Consider the following 17,962-nt stretch of genomic DNA (forward strand, 5'->3'; position numbering starts at 1 on the left):
TTTAAAAATTTTTAACCCCAATGAAAGGCAACCGCATACTGCCAAACAACCATTTCCGCAAGACTTCTCTCAAGATAAAGGTCCACCACGATCCCGAGACGAAGCTCAGGATTATGAAGGAGAAAAAGATTCGAAAGGCCAAGTCATTGTTTCCAATGCCTCTGGAAAAGCTCCGACCCATAGTTAGGTGCCCAACTATTAGATATAATAGAAATGAAAGGCTTGGAAGGGGCTTCACAGCAGCCGAGTGCAATAAGGCAGGGCTTGACTACAGGCATGCAAGACGTCTTGGAATAGCTGTTGACCTTCGAAGGAGGGATACCAATCAAGAGACTTTGGACAAGAATGCTGAGCGTATCAAGACCTATTTGAGCAAGATTACCATATACGAAAGCATTCAAGAGGCAAGAGAAAAAGGTGCCAAGCCGTATGCAAAGGAGATCATGCCTCTTCCCAAGACCAAGCCTGTTGTTGAGTCTATTTCAAGGGAAGAAATTGCTTCTTATGAATAAATTCGATTTTTATTTAGATGGGTCTCTTTTATAAAGATTCTCGTTTCTGAGGCTTTTTACGGAAAAAGAACCATCAAAGTTTCCATTTTTGAGGTGTTGTGGCCGAGTGGTCTAAGGCGACGGATTTGAAATCCGTTGAGGTTTCCTCTCGCTGGTTCGAATCCAGCCAGCATCGCTTTTTGAGCATTCCGTGTTTGTATGTTCGTCAAATATATAAATTGAAACTCTTTTCCGTATACACAAAAAAGAATATTTTCAGGTGATAAGGAGGCCATCATATTAGGGACATAGGGGAAGATGGAAGACCAGAAAATAAACTTAGTGCTGGAATCTTTGTCTCAGATAGAAGAAATGATGGCGGAAAAGCTCGGCGTGGGAGATGTTGAAGAAATAAGAAGGAGAGGAGGAATTGTGATGAAGGCATACAACTACAGCGAATTCAAGGAAATACGAGCCTTGAATGGAGTTGAAGGCTTGCACAAGTTGGGAAAGCAGTATATACTTAACAAACAAATTCAAGGGAAAAGCGGCTCGTCTCTGTTTTTTACAGGAAATCTTCGGTTCATTATAAAGACCATAAGAAGGTGCGAATTCCTCTGCATCCGAGGAATGATGGAGGAGTACAGGAAGTATATTCTTGAGAATCCTAAATCTCTCTTGTGCAAGATACTTGGATGCTATAGTTTATACAGCGAAGGCAAAGAGGAGTATTTTATAGTCATGGAAAGTATGCTAGGAGGACTTGGGATACAAGAGGTGTACGATCTTAAGGGTGCATCGGTAAAAAGAAAAGGGTATTCTATGTCTAGCCTGAAGGAAGTGGATTGGATTAGAAACAAAAAGGGAATCCATCTTGGAAACCGGAAGGAAGCTATTATATCCCAGATAAAAAGCGACGTAAGGTTTCTGAGAAAACATAGAATCATGGATTATAGCTTTCTTGTATCTTTTAACTCTCGGGGTAAAGAAGATTTTACTTCGCTTCCCAGAAACAGTTATCACAGCCACACTTCCGAGGATAAAGACATACGCTTTGGAATAGTAGATATTCTCACTCAATGGACCTTCACAAAAAGAATGGAGAGGTTGTTCCATATATTCTGCTGTAAGCCAAACAGTTCTTGTCTGAATCCAGATGCATATATGGATAGGTTTTTAATGATGATTGAGTCGAATATTTTCAAGTGACAAGTCTTTAGAAAGAACAAATCAACATCTTCAAAACATGAGTGATTGAGTAGAACTCTCAAGTCCTTGACTTCGACATTTGGGAGATAAAATCCTATTTGTCTTTGTTTGAGTATAAACAGCAAATTGAAACCAGAATCAATCCCAAATGGGAAACTCAAAAGATAGCCTGAGGAGAAAGATAGAAGAAACCGAAACCCTACCTGAAAAAATGAACAAAGAAGATGGCCATGAGAATGAAGAAACAGAGATAATGAGGAATAAATATCTCGAGGAGACTTGGGACCCAAGCGGGTTCAAGAAAGATTTAGAAACATATGGAGAAAAGGATATTATGAGGTTTATCAAGTTCAATACTGGAGGGATGAGAGGGCTGATGAGGAGTGGATTCAATGGAATTAATGAGGTTACATGTAACCTTATCGGAACTGAGCTATGCAAGAGATTTTCTAGTATTGTGATAGGATGCGATGGAAGATATAACTCATTGAATTACGCCATTCTACTAAGAGAGATATTCAGAATTAATGGAAAAGAAGCCAGCCTGTATCCGGAAGTGGTGACCCCATTTCTTGCCTTTCTTATACCCAAGCTTGGGGCCAGCTGTGGAGTAATGGTCACGGCATCTCACAATCCAAAGGAATACAATGGCTTCAAGGTGTATACATCTAAGGGAAGCCAGATAGGACCACCACTAGATAGGGAAATAGAAGACTCTATGAAGATGCTTGATTTGACAGAACTCGATAAAGAGGGAGAGCTTTCAAATATATTCAGTCGAATGAAGGAGGAGAACAATGCCTTAAAGGAAGGAAAGACGCTCCTTTCGGGAAGAGTTGCAGATCTAGTGGATACTAATACTTGGGAGAGGAGTAAGCTTATAGATGCCTACAACAGATGGATGTTTGAAAATTGGGGCGATGAAATAGTCCAACGGATCCGAAACACCAAACCTTTAGTTCCTATAGTTTTCACAGGACTTTGTGGGGTTTCTGGGGAGTTTGTAAAAAAAGCTCTAAAGTTCTATGGGTTAGACGGCTTGGTGCATTTTATCGAAGAGGAATGCATTCCAAACCCCAATTTTCCAAGGCTTCCTTTCCCAAATCCCGAGGTTACAGAAACTCTTGAGCAGTCTAAGGCATCTGATCTAGCAGATATTGTATTTTCATGCGACCCGGACGGAGACAGATTTGGGCTTTCCGAAAGGATCGATGGAGAATGGGTCGACTACAACGGAAACGAGATAGCAGCAATGTTCATGTACTTCTTCGTTGAGAATTTTGAACCATCGAGCCTTGCCTTTGTAAATACTCATCTGTGCAACGACCTTATGGAAAAGGTCTGCTTGGACCACGGGATCAAATACCTGCGTACAGAGACGGGATTCAAAAATGTTAGCCGAGCTGTTGATTCTGTTGAAGAAAAGAAGGTGTTTGCCTATGAAGATTCTCTTGGATTTCTGTTTGGAAATGGAAAGGAAAAAGATGGGATCAAATGTGTAGTTCTTATGGCGCATATGGTTCAGAAAGAGCTTCCAAGCCAGATCCTGAAGAAGATGGAAAGGTATGGAAGCTTCAGTTCGGTAAACATTCATGTGAGGTGTGCTGATCCTGGAAGGGTCTTAAAACGAGTTCTTAAGAAGCTTCCAAATGTAAAAACAGAAGGAAAGAGAAGCATGGTGGAATTTAGTGACTACAAGGTAACATTGAGAATAAGCGGAACTGAGTCTATGCTGAAAATTTATACAAGCTCTAGACAACTGGATAAGAAAGGTCTTAGCAAAGCCGCAGAAGATTTTACTAAGAAGTATGTCAGGGACGAAGTACTCTAAGTCTACCAACTTCTACTTTGGAGCAAGAACAACTCGAAGAGATCATGTATCTTCTGTATTAAATTGTTTTACTTGAGCCGTGGCTTTTTTGGCAATGCTTGAACCAGCCAAATCTTGTAGACCTTCCACTTGCTTTATGGCCTAACACTATCCATTTACTGCAAATCGTACAGAATCCTTCTGTTCTGTTTCCAACATGTCTTACCTGAGGCTCGGGATACCTCGACCCTTTTGAGCTTATTCCATGCTTATAGTTCATATGATACCAATAACTACTTGTTTTTAATTTGAGCCACAAGTTGCACATCCCACAATATCCCTCCCTCAATTTTCCGGCTCCCCTAACTTTCTTGGGCTTGTATATATCGCCATCCTCTGGTTGTCTTTTGATCTCCCTAGGCCATGGAGACAGAGCTCCGATGGCATCAACTGTGATTTCCCGGAGCAGGTCATTACCATTTAATTCTGTAGGAGAGTAGATGTCGTCCAACTCATAGAACTCCCGAGGATCCAGAAGTACCTCGGACACATAAGGGGTGTCCAGCAGTAAAAACTCATCCAGATAAAGTACACTCCTACTCGAACTCATTGTATTTTATGCTTGTTGGAAAATAAAAGTTACATCTTTAGATTTAGATTCACCTAAGAAAATGAATGGATATTGATCCTGGGTTTCTGGGAAAAAAAAGCTCTCCCACCGGGATTCGAACCCGGGTCACCCGCGTGACAGGCGGATATGATATACCACTACACTATGGAAGATGCTAAGCAAATCCAGGAAGCCCAAGTCTCTTCGGAAACCCAGAAACATTTCAGACAAAATCTAGATCACAATCCCATAGAAGTAGTCAGAGACCATATCCCTTTACCTTTAGATGTATCCCCTGACTCTCTTGAGAATATCAAGAAACAAAATAGTAGAGCTGGAGCTGAAGAACAACGATCATTTGAGAGGGCTCCTTTACAAATGCGATATGGCAATGAATCTCCATCTCAAAAGTGTTACCATCCAGAAGGAAGACGGGAGTTCTATCTTCATTAATGAGTGCTATCTAAAAGGAACATCCATTAAGCTTGTGAAGCTGGAATCGAAGATTCTCTTGGAACAAAGAGAAGAGAGTGTGTCTAGTAATAAAATATGACTAATTTTTATCTGGTGAAGATCTCCACTGCCAAAACATTCCTATGAACGAGGTTATTATCCATACGCTTAACGGGGCAGGTAAAGATGAAACCTCTAGATACTTAGTATCTTCCAGGTCCAGAATCAAGTCATAGAACCCTAGGGCATAGTTTTCAGTGATAAGTTCGATTGATACCAACAATATAAGAGATCCGGTAACGGCAAACAAGAGAATAAGCAGGTACTTTACCATTCTTCTTGTTACATAATATAGAATTACAAAAGATCCCAGAAATAGGGTATAGAAGATTTCCGGATCTGTCTCCTTGTATTTCTCAAAGCCTATATGAAAAAACATCCTGTATATAACATAAAGCCCGGCAACAAACAGTAGGCCACTAGCTATTTCTAGAAACCACACAAGAGCAGATGCCAGAAAGAGGGAGACAACCCATAAGGAAACGGGATCGGTGCTACTCCCTCCAAGTAGATCTTTAGAACCTTGCAATATATCTGGAGGAATGTGGTATGTCTGCACTGTCTTTGGTGAGATAGAATTAATACCTTCCTTTATATCGCAGAAGTTGTAGTAAACTATTGCAGCTATGTATGGTGCCAGGGATATTCTTGGAAAGCGGATGCCGTAGAAGGTCACGAAAAACGACCCTGCAAGTATGGCCCATGCCCCTATGGAGCTTGGGAAGAACATGTCCTCATAATAGCCCACAAAGTCGTTGATAAGTTCAAATAAGAAGTAGCACGATACCTTTCTTATAAGGAGAAAGGAAAAGATAATCTTCATCAATTTTCTGTAACCTAACAACGAAATTATTCCCATCAGTAAAAACTTTCTGTGTTTCAGATGGTGGGGTCTAAACAAATAGTCTTGAGTAGGAAACAATTTAATATGAGACTTTGTCATTCTTTTTTGTCTTTAACAGGTGCCCGGAACTTCAGTGGATTTCGGCGGTAAAATCTCCAGGACGGAACCACAACAATAATCGAGATGATTAGGGTTGCAATACTTATATACATCGTGTATGCAAGGTCATTGAGCACAACTCCAACTATAAGCCCCAAAGTGTATCCAACTCCAAATATAAGATACATAAGGTCGGATGCCAGTTTTTGGCCTACGTAGTCCGCTGGCGGGTCTATCTTCGACAGAAAGGATTTATACATTTCAGGGTTTGCAAAAAATTTCTATAAAGCCCTATCTGCTCCCAGAATCGAGTCTCCGGTAATGTTCTTGTCTCTCCTGTAGATATAGACAAATGGAACTGCCGTACAAAATGCAAGATGTCCGATAGATAACAGCGAACATCCTCCTGCTATTATCTTTTTGATTCCGTTAGGGATTTGTCCAACAGATTTTTCGATGTGGTAGTAGATAACTATTGGAATCTTCTTTATTACCGGAAATTCCTCATATTCCCTTGTGGCCTTGCTCTGAAGTTTGGTATCCTGTTCCATCACAAGGGTCTTGGAAGATCCCCATTTTAGTTTTGTGATAGAAGGTATCTCTATACCTCCTCTTCATCACTTGTTACCACCTTCATATTATTTTCTGTACCGTAATGGAGCGCCAAAGCACCACTCACAAGAAAGAAGAACGTCATTACTATCAGCATGAGTATACAGGCCTGTATCCCAGTTCCATCAAGCCCTCGAAGCTTAATCTGCTCCTCTCCAGTAGTACGTGCATAAGAGCTCTCAAAAACAACTCCATTTAGTTGGTTTTGGAACGATGCTTTGACTGCATAGTACATAGGCGAAAGCCAAACCATCCATCTAAGATATTCAGGTATTGTATTTGGATTGTTGAAAGATCCGCTATAGATCAGAAAAACAAGCAGACCCATCGGTCCAAATACCTGAGAGTTACTTTGCGAAGACGTCATTGCGCCAATGGCCAAGGAGTATGCTATGCTGAACAAGATCAGAGAATTTGTAATGGCCAGAAATGTTAGAAAAGTTTTTAGATCGGAATTGAGTCCCATCATCCAGTATATTATCACTACATAAGGCTCCTCTATTATAAAGTTCATGAGAATTTCCGAACAGTACTTAGCCATAAATGCCGTGACTCCTGAATACATTCCAGACCTCCTCTCTCTGAGTATCACTTTTCTCTCATATGGAAATATGCTGAATATAGGATTACATATTCCAAAAACAGTATTCGTTAGAATAAATGTTATGCCTCCTAGTCTAGTATATATGCTTTCTACAGAATACCCTATGTTGAGGAAGGCAAATCCAAATACAACCATGAAAAATATCTTCTGGAAAGCCTTCACTTTCAGATAGTTGATATTCCTGATGTAGTTCTTCAAGTTCCTGTTCAAAAGAAGCAGAAAACCAAGGGACAACTTGTTCTCACTACTTTTCCCCCTAACCTCCTCATGAAGCTTCGCCTCCAGATTCTTCTTTTTCTTTCTCCACTCGTTAGTTATATGGGAGATCGTTCTCAGGCTTTTCTCTTCCTTATCTTTTGTTCTCGTGTCCAGACTTATTGTCTTCAGAAAAAAGTCCATTGGATTTGTAAGCTCGGGAAGCCGATATCCACATTCCTCAAAAAACGCAATACAGCTTTTGATATCTCCATCATAGACAATGTTACCCATCGTCATCAGAATAAACTTGTCGAAAAAATTCATCATCTCATAGGATGGCTGGTGGATGGTTACTAAAATAGTTTTTCCCATCTTAGACAAGTCCCTGAGCAGACTAAGGATATTCAAGGCATTAAATGAGTCCAGCCCACTAGTGGGTTCGTCACAAAACAATATAGGGGGATTCCCCAGTAACTCAACACCTATTGAAACCCTCTTTCTCTCCCCTCCAGACAAGTTTGCTATATACTTGTTCTTGGAATTGCTCAATCCAAGAAGTGCTATTATTTCTTCTATTCTGTTCTTTACCTTTTGCTCCTCTCCCTCACTTTTTATCTTTATCTTCGACGAAAATAGAAGTGTCTCATAAACCGTCTGATACTCGTATGCGTGGAATTCCTGTTCAACATATCCAATAAAATTCCCCCAACTATTCTTGGACCTCTGGCACGAATTCAGGAAAATCTCTCCACTAAGATCCATATCAGAAGAGATCCTTCCAGCCAGTGAGTTCATTAGAGATGACTTTCCTGCCCCACTAGTCCCCATCAAAGCCGTCATCGTTGAAGGCTCAATCACCCCACTAACCCCCTTCAGAATGGTATTCCTTGCTCCACCTAGTCCCTTTGAAGCCAGCCTTAAGTTTTTCCAAAGAAGTTCTGCTTTCTCTGATTCTACTTGCATGGGCTCAAATAAATTACAGAATTACAATCCATGGAACGTACCCCAGATGCCTGAGGGTATAAAGTCCCTGTTTGAGGGCCAGGAAGTATTTGTGGTGGTAGACGACACAAAAGTAAGAGTTCGGAAGGAAGAAATATCTACCGAAGGCAATTGCAAAAGGGAGGGAATCATTAGAGACATCCCCTTGATTGAAATACGTTCTCTACATGTGAAAAACGATGAGGGATTCTTCTTGAAGTTAAGGTTGCTTGAGGAGACTATCATATTCAAGTTTGATAGCCACCATTCTAGAGATATTATCAAGTCAATGATCCTTTCGTTTATGAAGACTGATCAGGACGTGATAAGGAAAATCTTGGAGTCGGATCCTGCTGTAAAGACAATGTTTAACAATCTAAAACAATGTATTTCCTCTTCCAAGTTCTGGACAATCAACAAGGACAGGATGAGACAGATGATGCCTATAGTTCGGCAGCAGCCGTCAAGAGAAATAGAGGTTGACGAAAAGACTTTTATCTCTTCGCTAGACCCTGTGCTTCTAAATATATTTGGACAAATGAATTGCTCCGTAAACCAATTTTATAATCTTCTTAGGCAATCATACTTTTGTAACACCAAGAATGAAAAGAACAGCCTTGACCGGATGATTAACTCGGCAGTAAGAGATTATGAGGTCCGGCAGGATTTTGCTTCAAGAATCAACACCCATTCTGTTCTGGCTCTAAAACCTATAGAAGATGTGGAAATTCGTCCAAGCACAAAAGAGGGAAGGAAGGTGGAGTTTCTCCCCATATATCCATTTGAGGAGGAGAAGCCAGAAAAGCCAAGGAGAGAGTTCCGGTTTGATAGACACCCGCTAAAGTGTGAATTGGATCTTGAGATTGTACCTATGACAGAGAAGAAGATGTTTGAAAAGAAAGATCTTGTCTGGATCAGAGACTTGTCGAAAGTTGTGTACAAATCAATGAAGGAGGAAGATGGAGCATTTCTGGACGAAGTATCCGAAATCACCAAAAGATTTCTGGATAATATGGAAAGGAAGTATGGGAAAGGATGTGATGTTTACCTCAAAAGAATTCTTCCAACTTATTTTATTGAGGGGAAGAACAAATGACATGGCATCTTCTCAAGCATTATTAGGATTTTCCCCAGTCCTTGGTATTTGAAATGGACCAGGAGGACAAGATAGTATTTTCAAGTAAGGAGGTCAAGGAGTTTCTGGGAATCAAATTCATCACTGAATCGTGTGTGCTTCTGAGACTCTCCTACCAGGTGAGATACAAAGCATTGGTGCTGTTTTATAACTTTTGCGAGGAAATAGATCTTGTAGACCTATGCACGGCTTCCATTCTTTTAGCCTCAAAATTAGAAGAGGAGGTTTGCACTCTGAAGAAGGTGATATATGTCTTCAATTATCTTTACACAAAATATGAATCAAAGGCTGCTCCACTAACAAACAGACAATCCATAAGGCTCAAAGAAGGATGTGTAATTGCCGAGACACGGATTTTGAAGTCATTAGGGTTTGATGTGTCTTTTGAAGATGTGTATTGTGACTTTGTTGAATTCCTCCAGACAATGGATCTTCCGATAGATTTCATAGACAAGGCCATCCAGGTTTTTAACACAATGATACAATGGCCTGAGGTGAAGCTCCTAGACTCCAAATCCCTGGCCAAAGCTACAATAGAATCGTTATTTGGGCAAAACAAGGAATTCAAAGACTTTGTCTCAAGATATAATATGTTCCAAAAGAAAAAGTTCGATTTACAGACATACAAAGAAATCCCTACCATAAGAAACATAGACGAAGGACTGGTTGCAGACTTTGCTAAGAGACAGAAGCGAAGATAAACACCAGTAAGGGAATAAAATAAGGTGAAGGCGGCTGTTTAATTCTTTCTTCTTTTTCCAGGCTCTTGGTCATATTCCTCCTCGCTGTCATCTTCCTCATCTTCATCGTCCGAGCTGTCGTAATCGCTTTCATCTTCCGATGGATCCTCGCTCGATATATCACTTACATCTTCATCATCGGTAGAAAGATCTTCTGTCTCCGAAGAGTTCGACTCCTCCGAAGTCTCGAGTTCCTCATCTTCAGAACTCTCTTCACTATCTCCAACCATGAGGCCAGACCATGCTCCATCTTCATAAAACGAAATTGGGTCCTTCATTATGCTTCCAATAACGTTATTCCACCGGATGCTTGCTGAGGTCTCCATAAATAAGATGTTATTTGAGTCAAGGTACTCTTTGAGCTTGTTAACGCTTTGCACATCTACGCTTAGTATGCTTACAAGGAGACGAGACTTATTCTTCATAACCACATCCAGAGGATATTTGTTCTTCAAGATAAAAAGCACATCTACAGTCTTCACTGTCAAAACAACCCTTTCGAAATTCACCACTTCCACATCCTCGAGAGTCAGTACAAAATATGGCGCTTCGTCAAGACTAACAAGGCATTCGTGGGTTTGTTTGATCATGACATTCTCCCGGAATGGAACCCCATGGAATCCGGTCTTTGGAATTTGAACCTTGAAGTCTGTCTCAGACTCAATGATGTTTACAAAGGATCTAAACTGCTGGTTGATTGCTTCCTGTCTATCCTCCTCTTCCTTCTCGATAATGTACTCCATATGTTCGTCTCCCCTTTTCATGGTGTCATAAATCATCCCACTCCCTGCCTCTCGATAAAACTGTACGTTGGTAACCTTTCCTCCAAGAATAATAGGATTCAATAGATGCAAGTGGAGGATAGCATTTGTTTCCACATTCCCCTCGGAAAAAAATATATGCCGGATATTCGAAAATAAAATCACAACATTTTCCTCCTTGAACCTAAATCCGTTGGCATGAAGCTCCAGACTACCAACCTTCCGGCGTCTAGATCCCGTCTTTATGTCTGTTCTCATATAGACATCTGTAAGGCTAAGAGGCCTCTGGCTAATCTTCAGCTCTTCGAAGCTCTCTGCTTCGCCAGCTGTTTTTCTTGTTGAATGAATCTTCTTCAGGTTATTTATCTCCTCGGCCAGCTCCCGCGAGTTGTTTCCACGAAGGCTTATCGATTTGATGGTGCTCTGGGTGCTTTCGCCGCCTTGCTCATGCTCCGTCTCCTCTGCTCCATCTCTTCCCTTGGGCTCTGCTTTGAAGTTGATTCGAAGAATCTTTTCATCCGTGACTGCAATGCTCTTAATGCTTGAAACATGGAATGGCACAGCATAACTTCCAATCGGTACCACTATCGATTCTCGAGAAAAATCCACCACTAGCCTCCCTTGTCTAGGAACAAGGCTTTCTTTACCATATGGAACTATCTTATCTTCCTTTTTTTCCTCGTCCTTTCCAGAATCCGAAAGGTTTCTATAGAACTCAAGCCTCTCCTCAATGAGCTTGTCAAGTAGCTCCTTCTGATGCTCTTTCCTCCTCATGCTCAACTCATACTCCTTTGTCTTATCTCGGAACCGTGATCTTTTATCTAGAAAGTCGGGTGCCGCATCCTGCAACGTTAGATATTCCGGAACCTCTTCAAGGATAAATGTGTTCGACAAAGACATCGTCTCATTATTCAATCTTATTACAAAAACACATCCCTTCCTAAGGATAAACGAATTCTTAAAACTTCTTTCCTTGCTCATCAGTCCTATCGTGTATATAAAGTCCGGATCAAATACAAGTCCGTTTTCTGCAAAGTATTTCTCTCCTTCCGAGTATACAGTCGAAGAATCCGTTCCCTCCCGTACTAGTCCTAGAATATACTCCTGGGCCATATAAGCTTCTTCCATGTTCGTTACAATGGTCCTAGATGCTTCACTGCAATACCCATTGTATCTTACCCCAATTCTGACTCTGTCCCGAGTATATTCCACAGGAAATGAAAACTCGCACAAACTCATGTCTACCCCATCCACATTCGAATTCATCATTTCTTCGAGCCTCGCCTTTTCAAAAGCTCCATCCCATAGCATCTCCATCCCCTTTTTCATCAGTGCAGACACCGCCATTCCCGAAGCCTTGGAGTTCTTAATCTCTTCATCATCTTTTGTCAGGAAGATTTCCCCCAACTTCTCAGTTGCATCAGACACACTGATCTTCTCGAGGATATTCCTGCAAAAGTCTCCCTGGATCTCCTCGGAATCCGCAACATAATATGAATTCCTGAGCATCCCGTAGATCTCATCCATGTTTGAGTTATCTTTGTTCCGCACAACAATGTTCAAGCACGAGATCTGTTTGAGAATCTCAGACTTCTTTTGGCTTGTTATCGCCGTGCATGTGTCATCAACTATTAAAATGGTCTCAGGAAACTCGTATCCAAGTAAATAGATAAAGAGAGCCGAGTTGATTCGAAACTCAAGAACATCTTGGCCCTTTCCCAGAAGAACAACCAAAGGCCCTCCAAGATGCTTTCTTATCTCCTTTGATCTCCTCTTAAATCTTTCTTCTTCAAGCTTGATCATCGACATCTCAAGGATTAAAATTTTTATTCATCATCTAAAACTAAACTCCCTCTAGGACATCACTCAATTAAAAAAGTATACTCTATTACTTTTTGTTCCACACACAAGCCCTCCTTCACTTCCCATGTCGAAGCAGTACACTTCATCATCACAGACTAAGTCGCTTACCACTTTTTTTTTGCTTACTCTAAACATCTTAACAGTCTTATCTTTGGAACATGAAACTATCAGGTCGTTCATCATCTTGACCTTGTAAACCAGATCTACATGCCGAAAGATTAGAAGCTGCTGGCCTGAATCTACGCTCCACAGTCTCACCGACTTATCAAACGATCCAGACGCTGCATAAAGACGGTTTTGAGATATGGAAACAGAGATAACCTCTGCATTATGCTTCATTCTTTTGTGAAGAACAAACCCCTTCCAAACAATAACATCTCCTCCATCACATCCAGACACCATATAATTTCCATTACAGTCAATGGTATTAATTCCTGAAGAATGCCCCCTGAGTTCGTCTGAGAATCTGAGATTTTTGTAAACCTTGATTCTTCCATCTTTACTTCCCGAGGCTATGTAGTCCTCTCCAGAACAGATGCATGTAACAGGCATTGTGTGAGCATAGGAAAGAAGAACTTCTCCGTTCAAATTCCATACCACAACAGAATTGTCTCTTGACCCCGTAACTAGACTCTCCTTGTAAAACTTCAATGCCACCACTCCTTTTCTATGTCCAAGGAAACTTCTAATGTATTCACCTTCTCTGGAATAGAGGTTAACACCTCCATCAAGCCCTCCACTAGCAACATATCTTCCATCGGGAGAAACATCAAGAGACAAAACCCAATGGGTGTGTCTTTTGACTATTTTACTCTGCGTCTTTGTTCTTGCGTCCCAAAACCTAACTGTAGAGTCTCCTCCTCCAGTGACAATCACTCCTCCATACCTCACGCAAAGGACAGGGCCTTCATGCCCACTGAACGACGAGGAGCAATGGAAGGCTGCTTGTGTTGCAGGTTCTTCGTCACTCATTCTAATCTTTATAACCTCTTCTTCCGACGAGATTCCCAGCAACTCCAATGTCTCCTCAAGCGTCTCAAGGACTGGTTGGCCATTAATGTAAAGCGAGAGGGTTGTATTTGCAAGCAATTGCAGCTGTGATCTAAGTATCTTAACGGGTATTTGAAGCCGATCCGATACTTTACGGCCCTCCTGGTCCTCAAACTCAACAAGAACCAAACCCGACATGGGGGAGTGGAAGTTAAACATTTTATTGGCCCGATACATCTCGTTCTTGATCTTGTATACCTTCTGCCAAGAAATGCACAGAGTAGAGCCAATGCAAGTACATCATCATTAGTGAAAAATTTATCCCTAGAGAATGAGGTTGAAAGATGCTGCAAAAGCCCACATAGAGGCTTATGATGCAATATTCGAGGAACACATACTTGACAACCTTGTGGCGAACATTCCGCCCCTAATTAGAGGGAAAACAAAGATAGTGGTTGAAGATATTCATATCTACCCACCATTCCTGAGCGACAAAGACCATATATCTGTAGATAGGAGGTTGTTTCCCTGGGAGTGCCGAGAGAGAGGACTGACATATAAAGGGAAGATTATTATTCGGATTTCATTGTTCCATGACAACAAGCACATCATGACCGAGGACAAGTTAGCAGGATACTTTCCCATTATGGTCCGATCATCTCTATGCCACTTAAGGAATGCTAAGAATATGAACAAGGTTGGAGAGGACGAAGACGAGGTTGGAGGATATTTTATAATCAACGGATTTGATAAATTCATTAGGTTTACCATTACACAAAAGAGAAACCATATATTCGCATTCAAGACGCGGAAAAGAGAAAGTTTCTTTACAGGTTACGGAGTATCTATGAGATGTGTAGGAAAAGACGAAATTGGGCACATGAATAATTTGTATTACTGCACAGATGGAAATGTGGTTCTCAAGATGTACTATAGAAGATCGGAATTTTTTTTCCCACTAGTTCTCATTTTAAGGGCTTTAGTTAATACAACAGATGAAGAGCTGTACGAAGCCTTAGGACAAGGAGAAAGGGCCATCCACCTCCTCAAATGCTTTGCAGAGTACAATGTTTTTTCAAGAAAAGAGTGTTTAGATTACATTGGGTCTCGTTTTTCATCTATGGCCAACTTCGGATCGAAGATTGAGGTAGCTGAGGAGATTTTAAGTAAGTACATTGCTTCTCATCTTTCATCACATCTTGACAAGTTCAACTTCCTAATACTTGCAGCTAAAAAGCTGTTTTCCTTTGTGAACAACGAAATAGCAGAAGAAGACTTTGATTCCTCTGGAAATCACGAGCTCCATACGACAACACAAATCTTATCTTCTCTTCTACGGGACAAGATAGAAGAGTTCATGCGGTCTCTTCCTATTGCATATAAGAAAGCATATTTAAAAAGCGAAGGGGAGAAAAGAAGATTGGAAGAAGACTCCGACTCGGAGGTTGTAGATGGAATCTACGAAGATAAACTGGATATATTAAAGATCAAGGAGATATTCAAGAAAGCAGTCATGAACATTGGGCAGAAAGTAGAGCTTTTCCTATCTTCAGGGAACATATTTTTGTCCTGTTGTTCAGACATTCTTCAAACCACAGGGCTTTCGATCACCCTTGAAAGAACCAATTTCTACAGATACTTCGGTAACTTGCGTAGCATCAACAGAGGGACACATATTCCCTCATTGGTGACAAGAATCCGCAAACTTAGGCCTGAGTCTTGGGGATTTATTTGCCCAGTTCATACTCCTGACGGGGCATGCTGTGGGGTTCTTCTGCACATGGCCAAGGGGGCAGATATAGTCTCCAGGGCAAATGATTTTGACACAGAGATTCTCTTTGAGCTTGGTGTTGTTCCAACTATCCGAGGCGTTAGAATGGAAGTTCCTGTTCTTGTAGATGGAAAAGTGATTGGGTCAACTTCATCCCCACAGTTTCTTGTTCGGATGCTAAGAGAGTATAAGGTCAAGAACAGACTAAAAATAGAGATTGTATACAGCGAAGGGACCAAGGTATTTTCTTCTGTCTGTATTTTCAGCTCGATGGGCAGATTTATCAGAAAAGTCATGAACCAGAGGCTGGGGTCTGAGGAATGGGTTGGAATAATGGAGCAGGTTTCTTTAAACATAGATTTAGAAAGGGGAGAGGGGGATTACCATGAGATAGACAAGTCCAACATATTAGGAATAATAGCAGGTTTGACTCCATATTCCGAACACAATCAAAGTCCTAGAAATATGTACCAGTGCCAAATGGCTAAGCAAGCAATGGGATTTTCGGCATACAATATGAAGACAAGGATAGACCACACCATGTACAATATAAATTATCTCCAATCTCCCTTGGTCAGAACAAAGGGATATGACATGGTCAAGGATTATCCTCTGGGAATCAATTGCATGGTGGCGGTTCTCTCATATACAGCATACGACATGGAGGATGCACTTGTGATCAACAAGAGCAGCATCGAAAGAGGGTTGTTTACAGGATTGATTTATAAAACAGAAAGAATAGTGTTGAACAAAGGTTATTCCTTTTTGTATCTTCCGTCTGTCGGAGAAAAAATACAGAAGGATTCGATTCTATACAAATATGTTGATTTGGAAGATAGAGAGTACCAGACAAGATACTTGGAGACCGAAGATGGGGTAATTGATTCTGTTCGAGTATTTGAAAGTGATGCAGGAGAAAGATGTGCTTTACTGACCATAAGAATGGTCCGAAACCCTACTATTGGAGATAAGTTCAGCTCAAGGCATGGGCAGAAGGGTGTTTGCTCGGTACATTGGCCAAGCATAGACATGCCGTTTACGGAGTCTGGATATGTCCCGGACATCATAATCAATCCCCATGCATTTCCAAGCCGAATGACTATTGGAATGCTGATGGAATCTATTGCAGGGAAGGTTGGATGCCTAAGCGGGAATACCCAGGACGGAACGGCATTTGAAAAGAATCTCTCCCAAGGAGAAGATGAAGAAACGGTTGGAAGAAAGGAATATATATGCTCTGAGCTCCAGAAGTATGGTTTCAACTACTATGGAAATGAACCGATGTATAGCGGAGTATCTGGAAATGAGTTCCGCGTTGATGTATTTGTAGGAGTTGTTTATTACCAAAGGTTGAAGCACATGGTGGGAGACAAGTTCCAGGTACGTACAAAGGGGGCGATTGTTTCTACAACTCGACAACCAGTTGGAGGGAGAAAGAGGCAAGGAGGAATCCGCTTTGGAGAGATGGAACGGGACACTTTGATTTCGCATGGGGCTTCGCATCTCTTACAAGATAGGCTCCTCAAGTGCAGCGACGGAACAACTTTTGAGTACTGCGGGGCTTGCAAGAGTATACTCTTTACAAGCAGTGGGGATTGTATTTGCGGGAGTAGTGATATTCGGATAGTTGAGATGCCATATGTCTTCAAGTACCTGTGTTACGAGTTACTTGCAATGAATATAAGAGTCAAGCTTGATCTATGAATAATTAAATGGGATTTTGAGCTTAATATTCTGTAGTCTTTTCCCCAGTTGATGAGAAGGACAAAAAAGAACAACGCAAGAGATGGAAACTCTCTTCAGGACAGGCCTAAGAAGAAAGAAGGCCAAGCCGGGCTTGAGGACGATATTGAAGCAATATTTTCCTCTGTTGGCTCTTCAGAAGCACACAAGTTGAAGGAAAGAAAAGAAGATTCGGAGTCCGATGAAGAGAAGTATTTTTCTGTTGGAAAGAATGGCAGAAGATACCATGAGGGTCTTCCGATCTATACGCCCGAGGAACTTCATCTTGGAAATGGAGGGGACACGGAGGATTGCCCGATATATTGCGACTGCTGTATGTAAGGCTTTGGGAGATTCTGAAGCTACACTCGGCAAGTCCTCTGGCTTCTACCCGGGAGTACTTTGACAAAAATATTCAATGTAGACACCCAATGTACTTCAGTAGAATTGTCCGAAAGATAAAAAAAGAAAGAAGCCAACTCCGGGTGCTTGTGCTTGGCTTGGATAATGCAGGAAAGACCACTGTCCTACACAAACTCCTTGGAAAAGCGATAGAACATGTGCAACCAACCTTTGGGTATCAGATCTACGATGTTACCTATAAGACGCTTAGCCTGATAATTCTTGATGTAGGTGGGCAGTCAATGTTTGTGGAGTATTGGTCGAGCTACTACGAAGACGTGGACGGAGTTGTGTTTGTGTTTGATTCAAGCGACCGGCGATCTTTTATCGAGCATGTAGGGCATATTAAGTCTACTCTTGTAGACACGCCTATGTTGATATTGGCCAATAAATCGGATCTCAATCCTACATTTGATCCCAGGTCATTTGGAAACGACTTCTGTGAGTTTCTTGAAAAAAACGATGTTAAACTTTCGAAATGCTGTGGATTATCTGGAGATGGACTAGAGGAGGGGTTTGACTGGATGATAGGCAGAGCAATGAAAGGGCTAATGGTGGACGAAGAAGAGGAAAAGAAAATGGAGCAGGAGAAGATATTTGGGTAGAT

The 17,962-nt window shown here is 41.3% G+C and overlaps 15 protein-coding genes and 2 non-coding genes across 17 annotated transcripts; 10 read left to right on the plus strand and 7 right to left on the minus strand.

The window, feature by feature from the left end:
• Positions 1-20: 20 nt before the first annotated feature.
• On the plus strand, positions 21-512 carry Eint_030220 (60S ribosomal protein L13; the record flags this gene model as incomplete). Its single annotated transcript, XM_003072482.1, has 1 exon — positions 21-512. One exon carries the CDS (start codon positions 21-23, stop codon positions 510-512), a length of 492 nt encoding a protein of 163 aa, XP_003072528.1.
• A 92-nt stretch (positions 513-604) lies between these two features.
• On the plus strand, positions 605-687 carry Eint_030230. The gene has a single exon. It is a non-coding gene; the product is annotated as a tRNA-Ser (tRNA).
• Positions 688-809: 122 nt separating this feature from the next.
• On the plus strand, positions 810-1,700 carry Eint_030240 (phosphatidylinositol-4-phosphate-5-kinase; the record flags this gene model as incomplete). The annotated part of the gene is made up of 1 exon (XM_003072483.1): positions 810-1,700. The coding sequence occupies one exon, from the start codon at positions 810-812 to the stop codon at positions 1,698-1,700; it is 891 nt and encodes a 296-aa protein (XP_003072529.1).
• Positions 1,701-1,848: 148 nt separating this feature from the next.
• On the plus strand, positions 1,849-3,531 carry Eint_030250 (phosphoglucomutase; the record flags this gene model as incomplete). The annotated part of the gene is made up of 1 exon (XM_003072484.1): positions 1,849-3,531. The coding sequence occupies one exon, from the start codon at positions 1,849-1,851 to the stop codon at positions 3,529-3,531; it is 1,683 nt and encodes a 560-aa protein (XP_003072530.1).
• Positions 3,532-3,589: 58 nt separating this feature from the next.
• Eint_030260 (uncharacterized protein) lies at positions 3,590-4,120 on the minus strand (the record flags this gene model as incomplete). The annotated part of the gene is made up of 1 exon (XM_003072485.1): positions 3,590-4,120. The coding sequence occupies one exon, from the start codon at positions 4,118-4,120 to the stop codon at positions 3,590-3,592; it is 531 nt and encodes a 176-aa protein (XP_003072531.1).
• A 100-nt stretch (positions 4,121-4,220) lies between these two features.
• On the minus strand, positions 4,221-4,293 carry Eint_030270. The gene has a single exon. It is a non-coding gene; the product is annotated as a tRNA-Asp (tRNA).
• A 113-nt stretch (positions 4,294-4,406) lies between these two features.
• Eint_030280 (U6 snRNA associated Sm-like protein) lies at positions 4,407-4,673 on the plus strand (the record flags this gene model as incomplete). The annotated part of the gene is made up of 1 exon (XM_003072486.1): positions 4,407-4,673. The coding sequence occupies one exon, from the start codon at positions 4,407-4,409 to the stop codon at positions 4,671-4,673; it is 267 nt and encodes an 88-aa protein (XP_003072532.1).
• Positions 4,674-5,456, minus strand: Eint_030290 (uncharacterized protein; the record flags this gene model as incomplete). The annotated part of the gene is made up of 1 exon (XM_003072487.1): positions 4,674-5,456. The coding sequence occupies one exon, from the start codon at positions 5,454-5,456 to the stop codon at positions 4,674-4,676; it is 783 nt and encodes a 260-aa protein (XP_003072533.1).
• Positions 5,457-5,572: 116 nt separating this feature from the next.
• Positions 5,573-5,836, minus strand: Eint_030300 (uncharacterized protein; the record flags this gene model as incomplete). The annotated part of the gene is made up of 1 exon (XM_003072488.1): positions 5,573-5,836. One exon carries the CDS (start codon positions 5,834-5,836, stop codon positions 5,573-5,575), a length of 264 nt encoding a protein of 87 aa, XP_003072534.1.
• Positions 5,837-6,177: 341 nt separating this feature from the next.
• Positions 6,178-7,953, minus strand: Eint_030310 (EPP transporter-like protein; the record flags this gene model as incomplete). The annotated part of the gene is made up of 1 exon (XM_003072489.1): positions 6,178-7,953. The coding sequence occupies one exon, from the start codon at positions 7,951-7,953 to the stop codon at positions 6,178-6,180; it is 1,776 nt and encodes a 591-aa protein (XP_003072535.1).
• Positions 7,952-9,067, plus strand: Eint_030320 (uncharacterized protein; the record flags this gene model as incomplete). Its single annotated transcript, XM_003072490.1, has 1 exon — positions 7,952-9,067. The coding sequence occupies one exon, from the start codon at positions 7,952-7,954 to the stop codon at positions 9,065-9,067; it is 1,116 nt and encodes a 371-aa protein (XP_003072536.1).
• A 53-nt stretch (positions 9,068-9,120) lies between these two features.
• Eint_030330 (uncharacterized protein) lies at positions 9,121-9,807 on the plus strand (the record flags this gene model as incomplete). Its single annotated transcript, XM_003072491.1, has 1 exon — positions 9,121-9,807. The coding sequence occupies one exon, from the start codon at positions 9,121-9,123 to the stop codon at positions 9,805-9,807; it is 687 nt and encodes a 228-aa protein (XP_003072537.1).
• Positions 9,808-9,845: 38 nt separating this feature from the next.
• On the minus strand, positions 9,846-12,416 carry Eint_030340 (nucleosome binding factor SPN subunit SPT16; the record flags this gene model as incomplete). Its single annotated transcript, XM_003072492.1, has 1 exon — positions 9,846-12,416. The coding sequence occupies one exon, from the start codon at positions 12,414-12,416 to the stop codon at positions 9,846-9,848; it is 2,571 nt and encodes an 856-aa protein (XP_003072538.1).
• Positions 12,417-12,473: 57 nt separating this feature from the next.
• Positions 12,474-13,697, minus strand: Eint_030350 (WD40 domain-containing protein; the record flags this gene model as incomplete). The annotated part of the gene is made up of 1 exon (XM_003072493.1): positions 12,474-13,697. One exon carries the CDS (start codon positions 13,695-13,697, stop codon positions 12,474-12,476), a length of 1,224 nt encoding a protein of 407 aa, XP_003072539.1.
• Positions 13,698-13,791: 94 nt separating this feature from the next.
• Eint_030360 (DNA-directed RNA polymerase subunit B) lies at positions 13,792-16,935 on the plus strand (the record flags this gene model as incomplete). The annotated part of the gene is made up of 1 exon (XM_003072494.1): positions 13,792-16,935. One exon carries the CDS (start codon positions 13,792-13,794, stop codon positions 16,933-16,935), a length of 3,144 nt encoding a protein of 1,047 aa, XP_003072540.1.
• Positions 16,936-16,986: 51 nt separating this feature from the next.
• Positions 16,987-17,295, plus strand: Eint_030370 (uncharacterized protein; the record flags this gene model as incomplete). The annotated part of the gene is made up of 1 exon (XM_003072495.1): positions 16,987-17,295. One exon carries the CDS (start codon positions 16,987-16,989, stop codon positions 17,293-17,295), a length of 309 nt encoding a protein of 102 aa, XP_003072541.1.
• An 89-nt stretch (positions 17,296-17,384) lies between these two features.
• Eint_030380 (ARF GTP-binding ADP ribosylation factor) lies at positions 17,385-17,960 on the plus strand (the record flags this gene model as incomplete). The annotated part of the gene is made up of 1 exon (XM_003072496.1): positions 17,385-17,960. One exon carries the CDS (start codon positions 17,385-17,387, stop codon positions 17,958-17,960), a length of 576 nt encoding a protein of 191 aa, XP_003072542.1.
• Positions 17,961-17,962: the final 2 nt, after the last annotated feature.

The sequence above is a fragment of the Encephalitozoon intestinalis genome, chromosome III (assembly GCF_000146465.1).
Source record: "Encephalitozoon intestinalis ATCC 50506 chromosome III, complete sequence".
NCBI lineage: Eukaryota > Fungi > Microsporidia > Unikaryonidae > Encephalitozoon > Encephalitozoon intestinalis.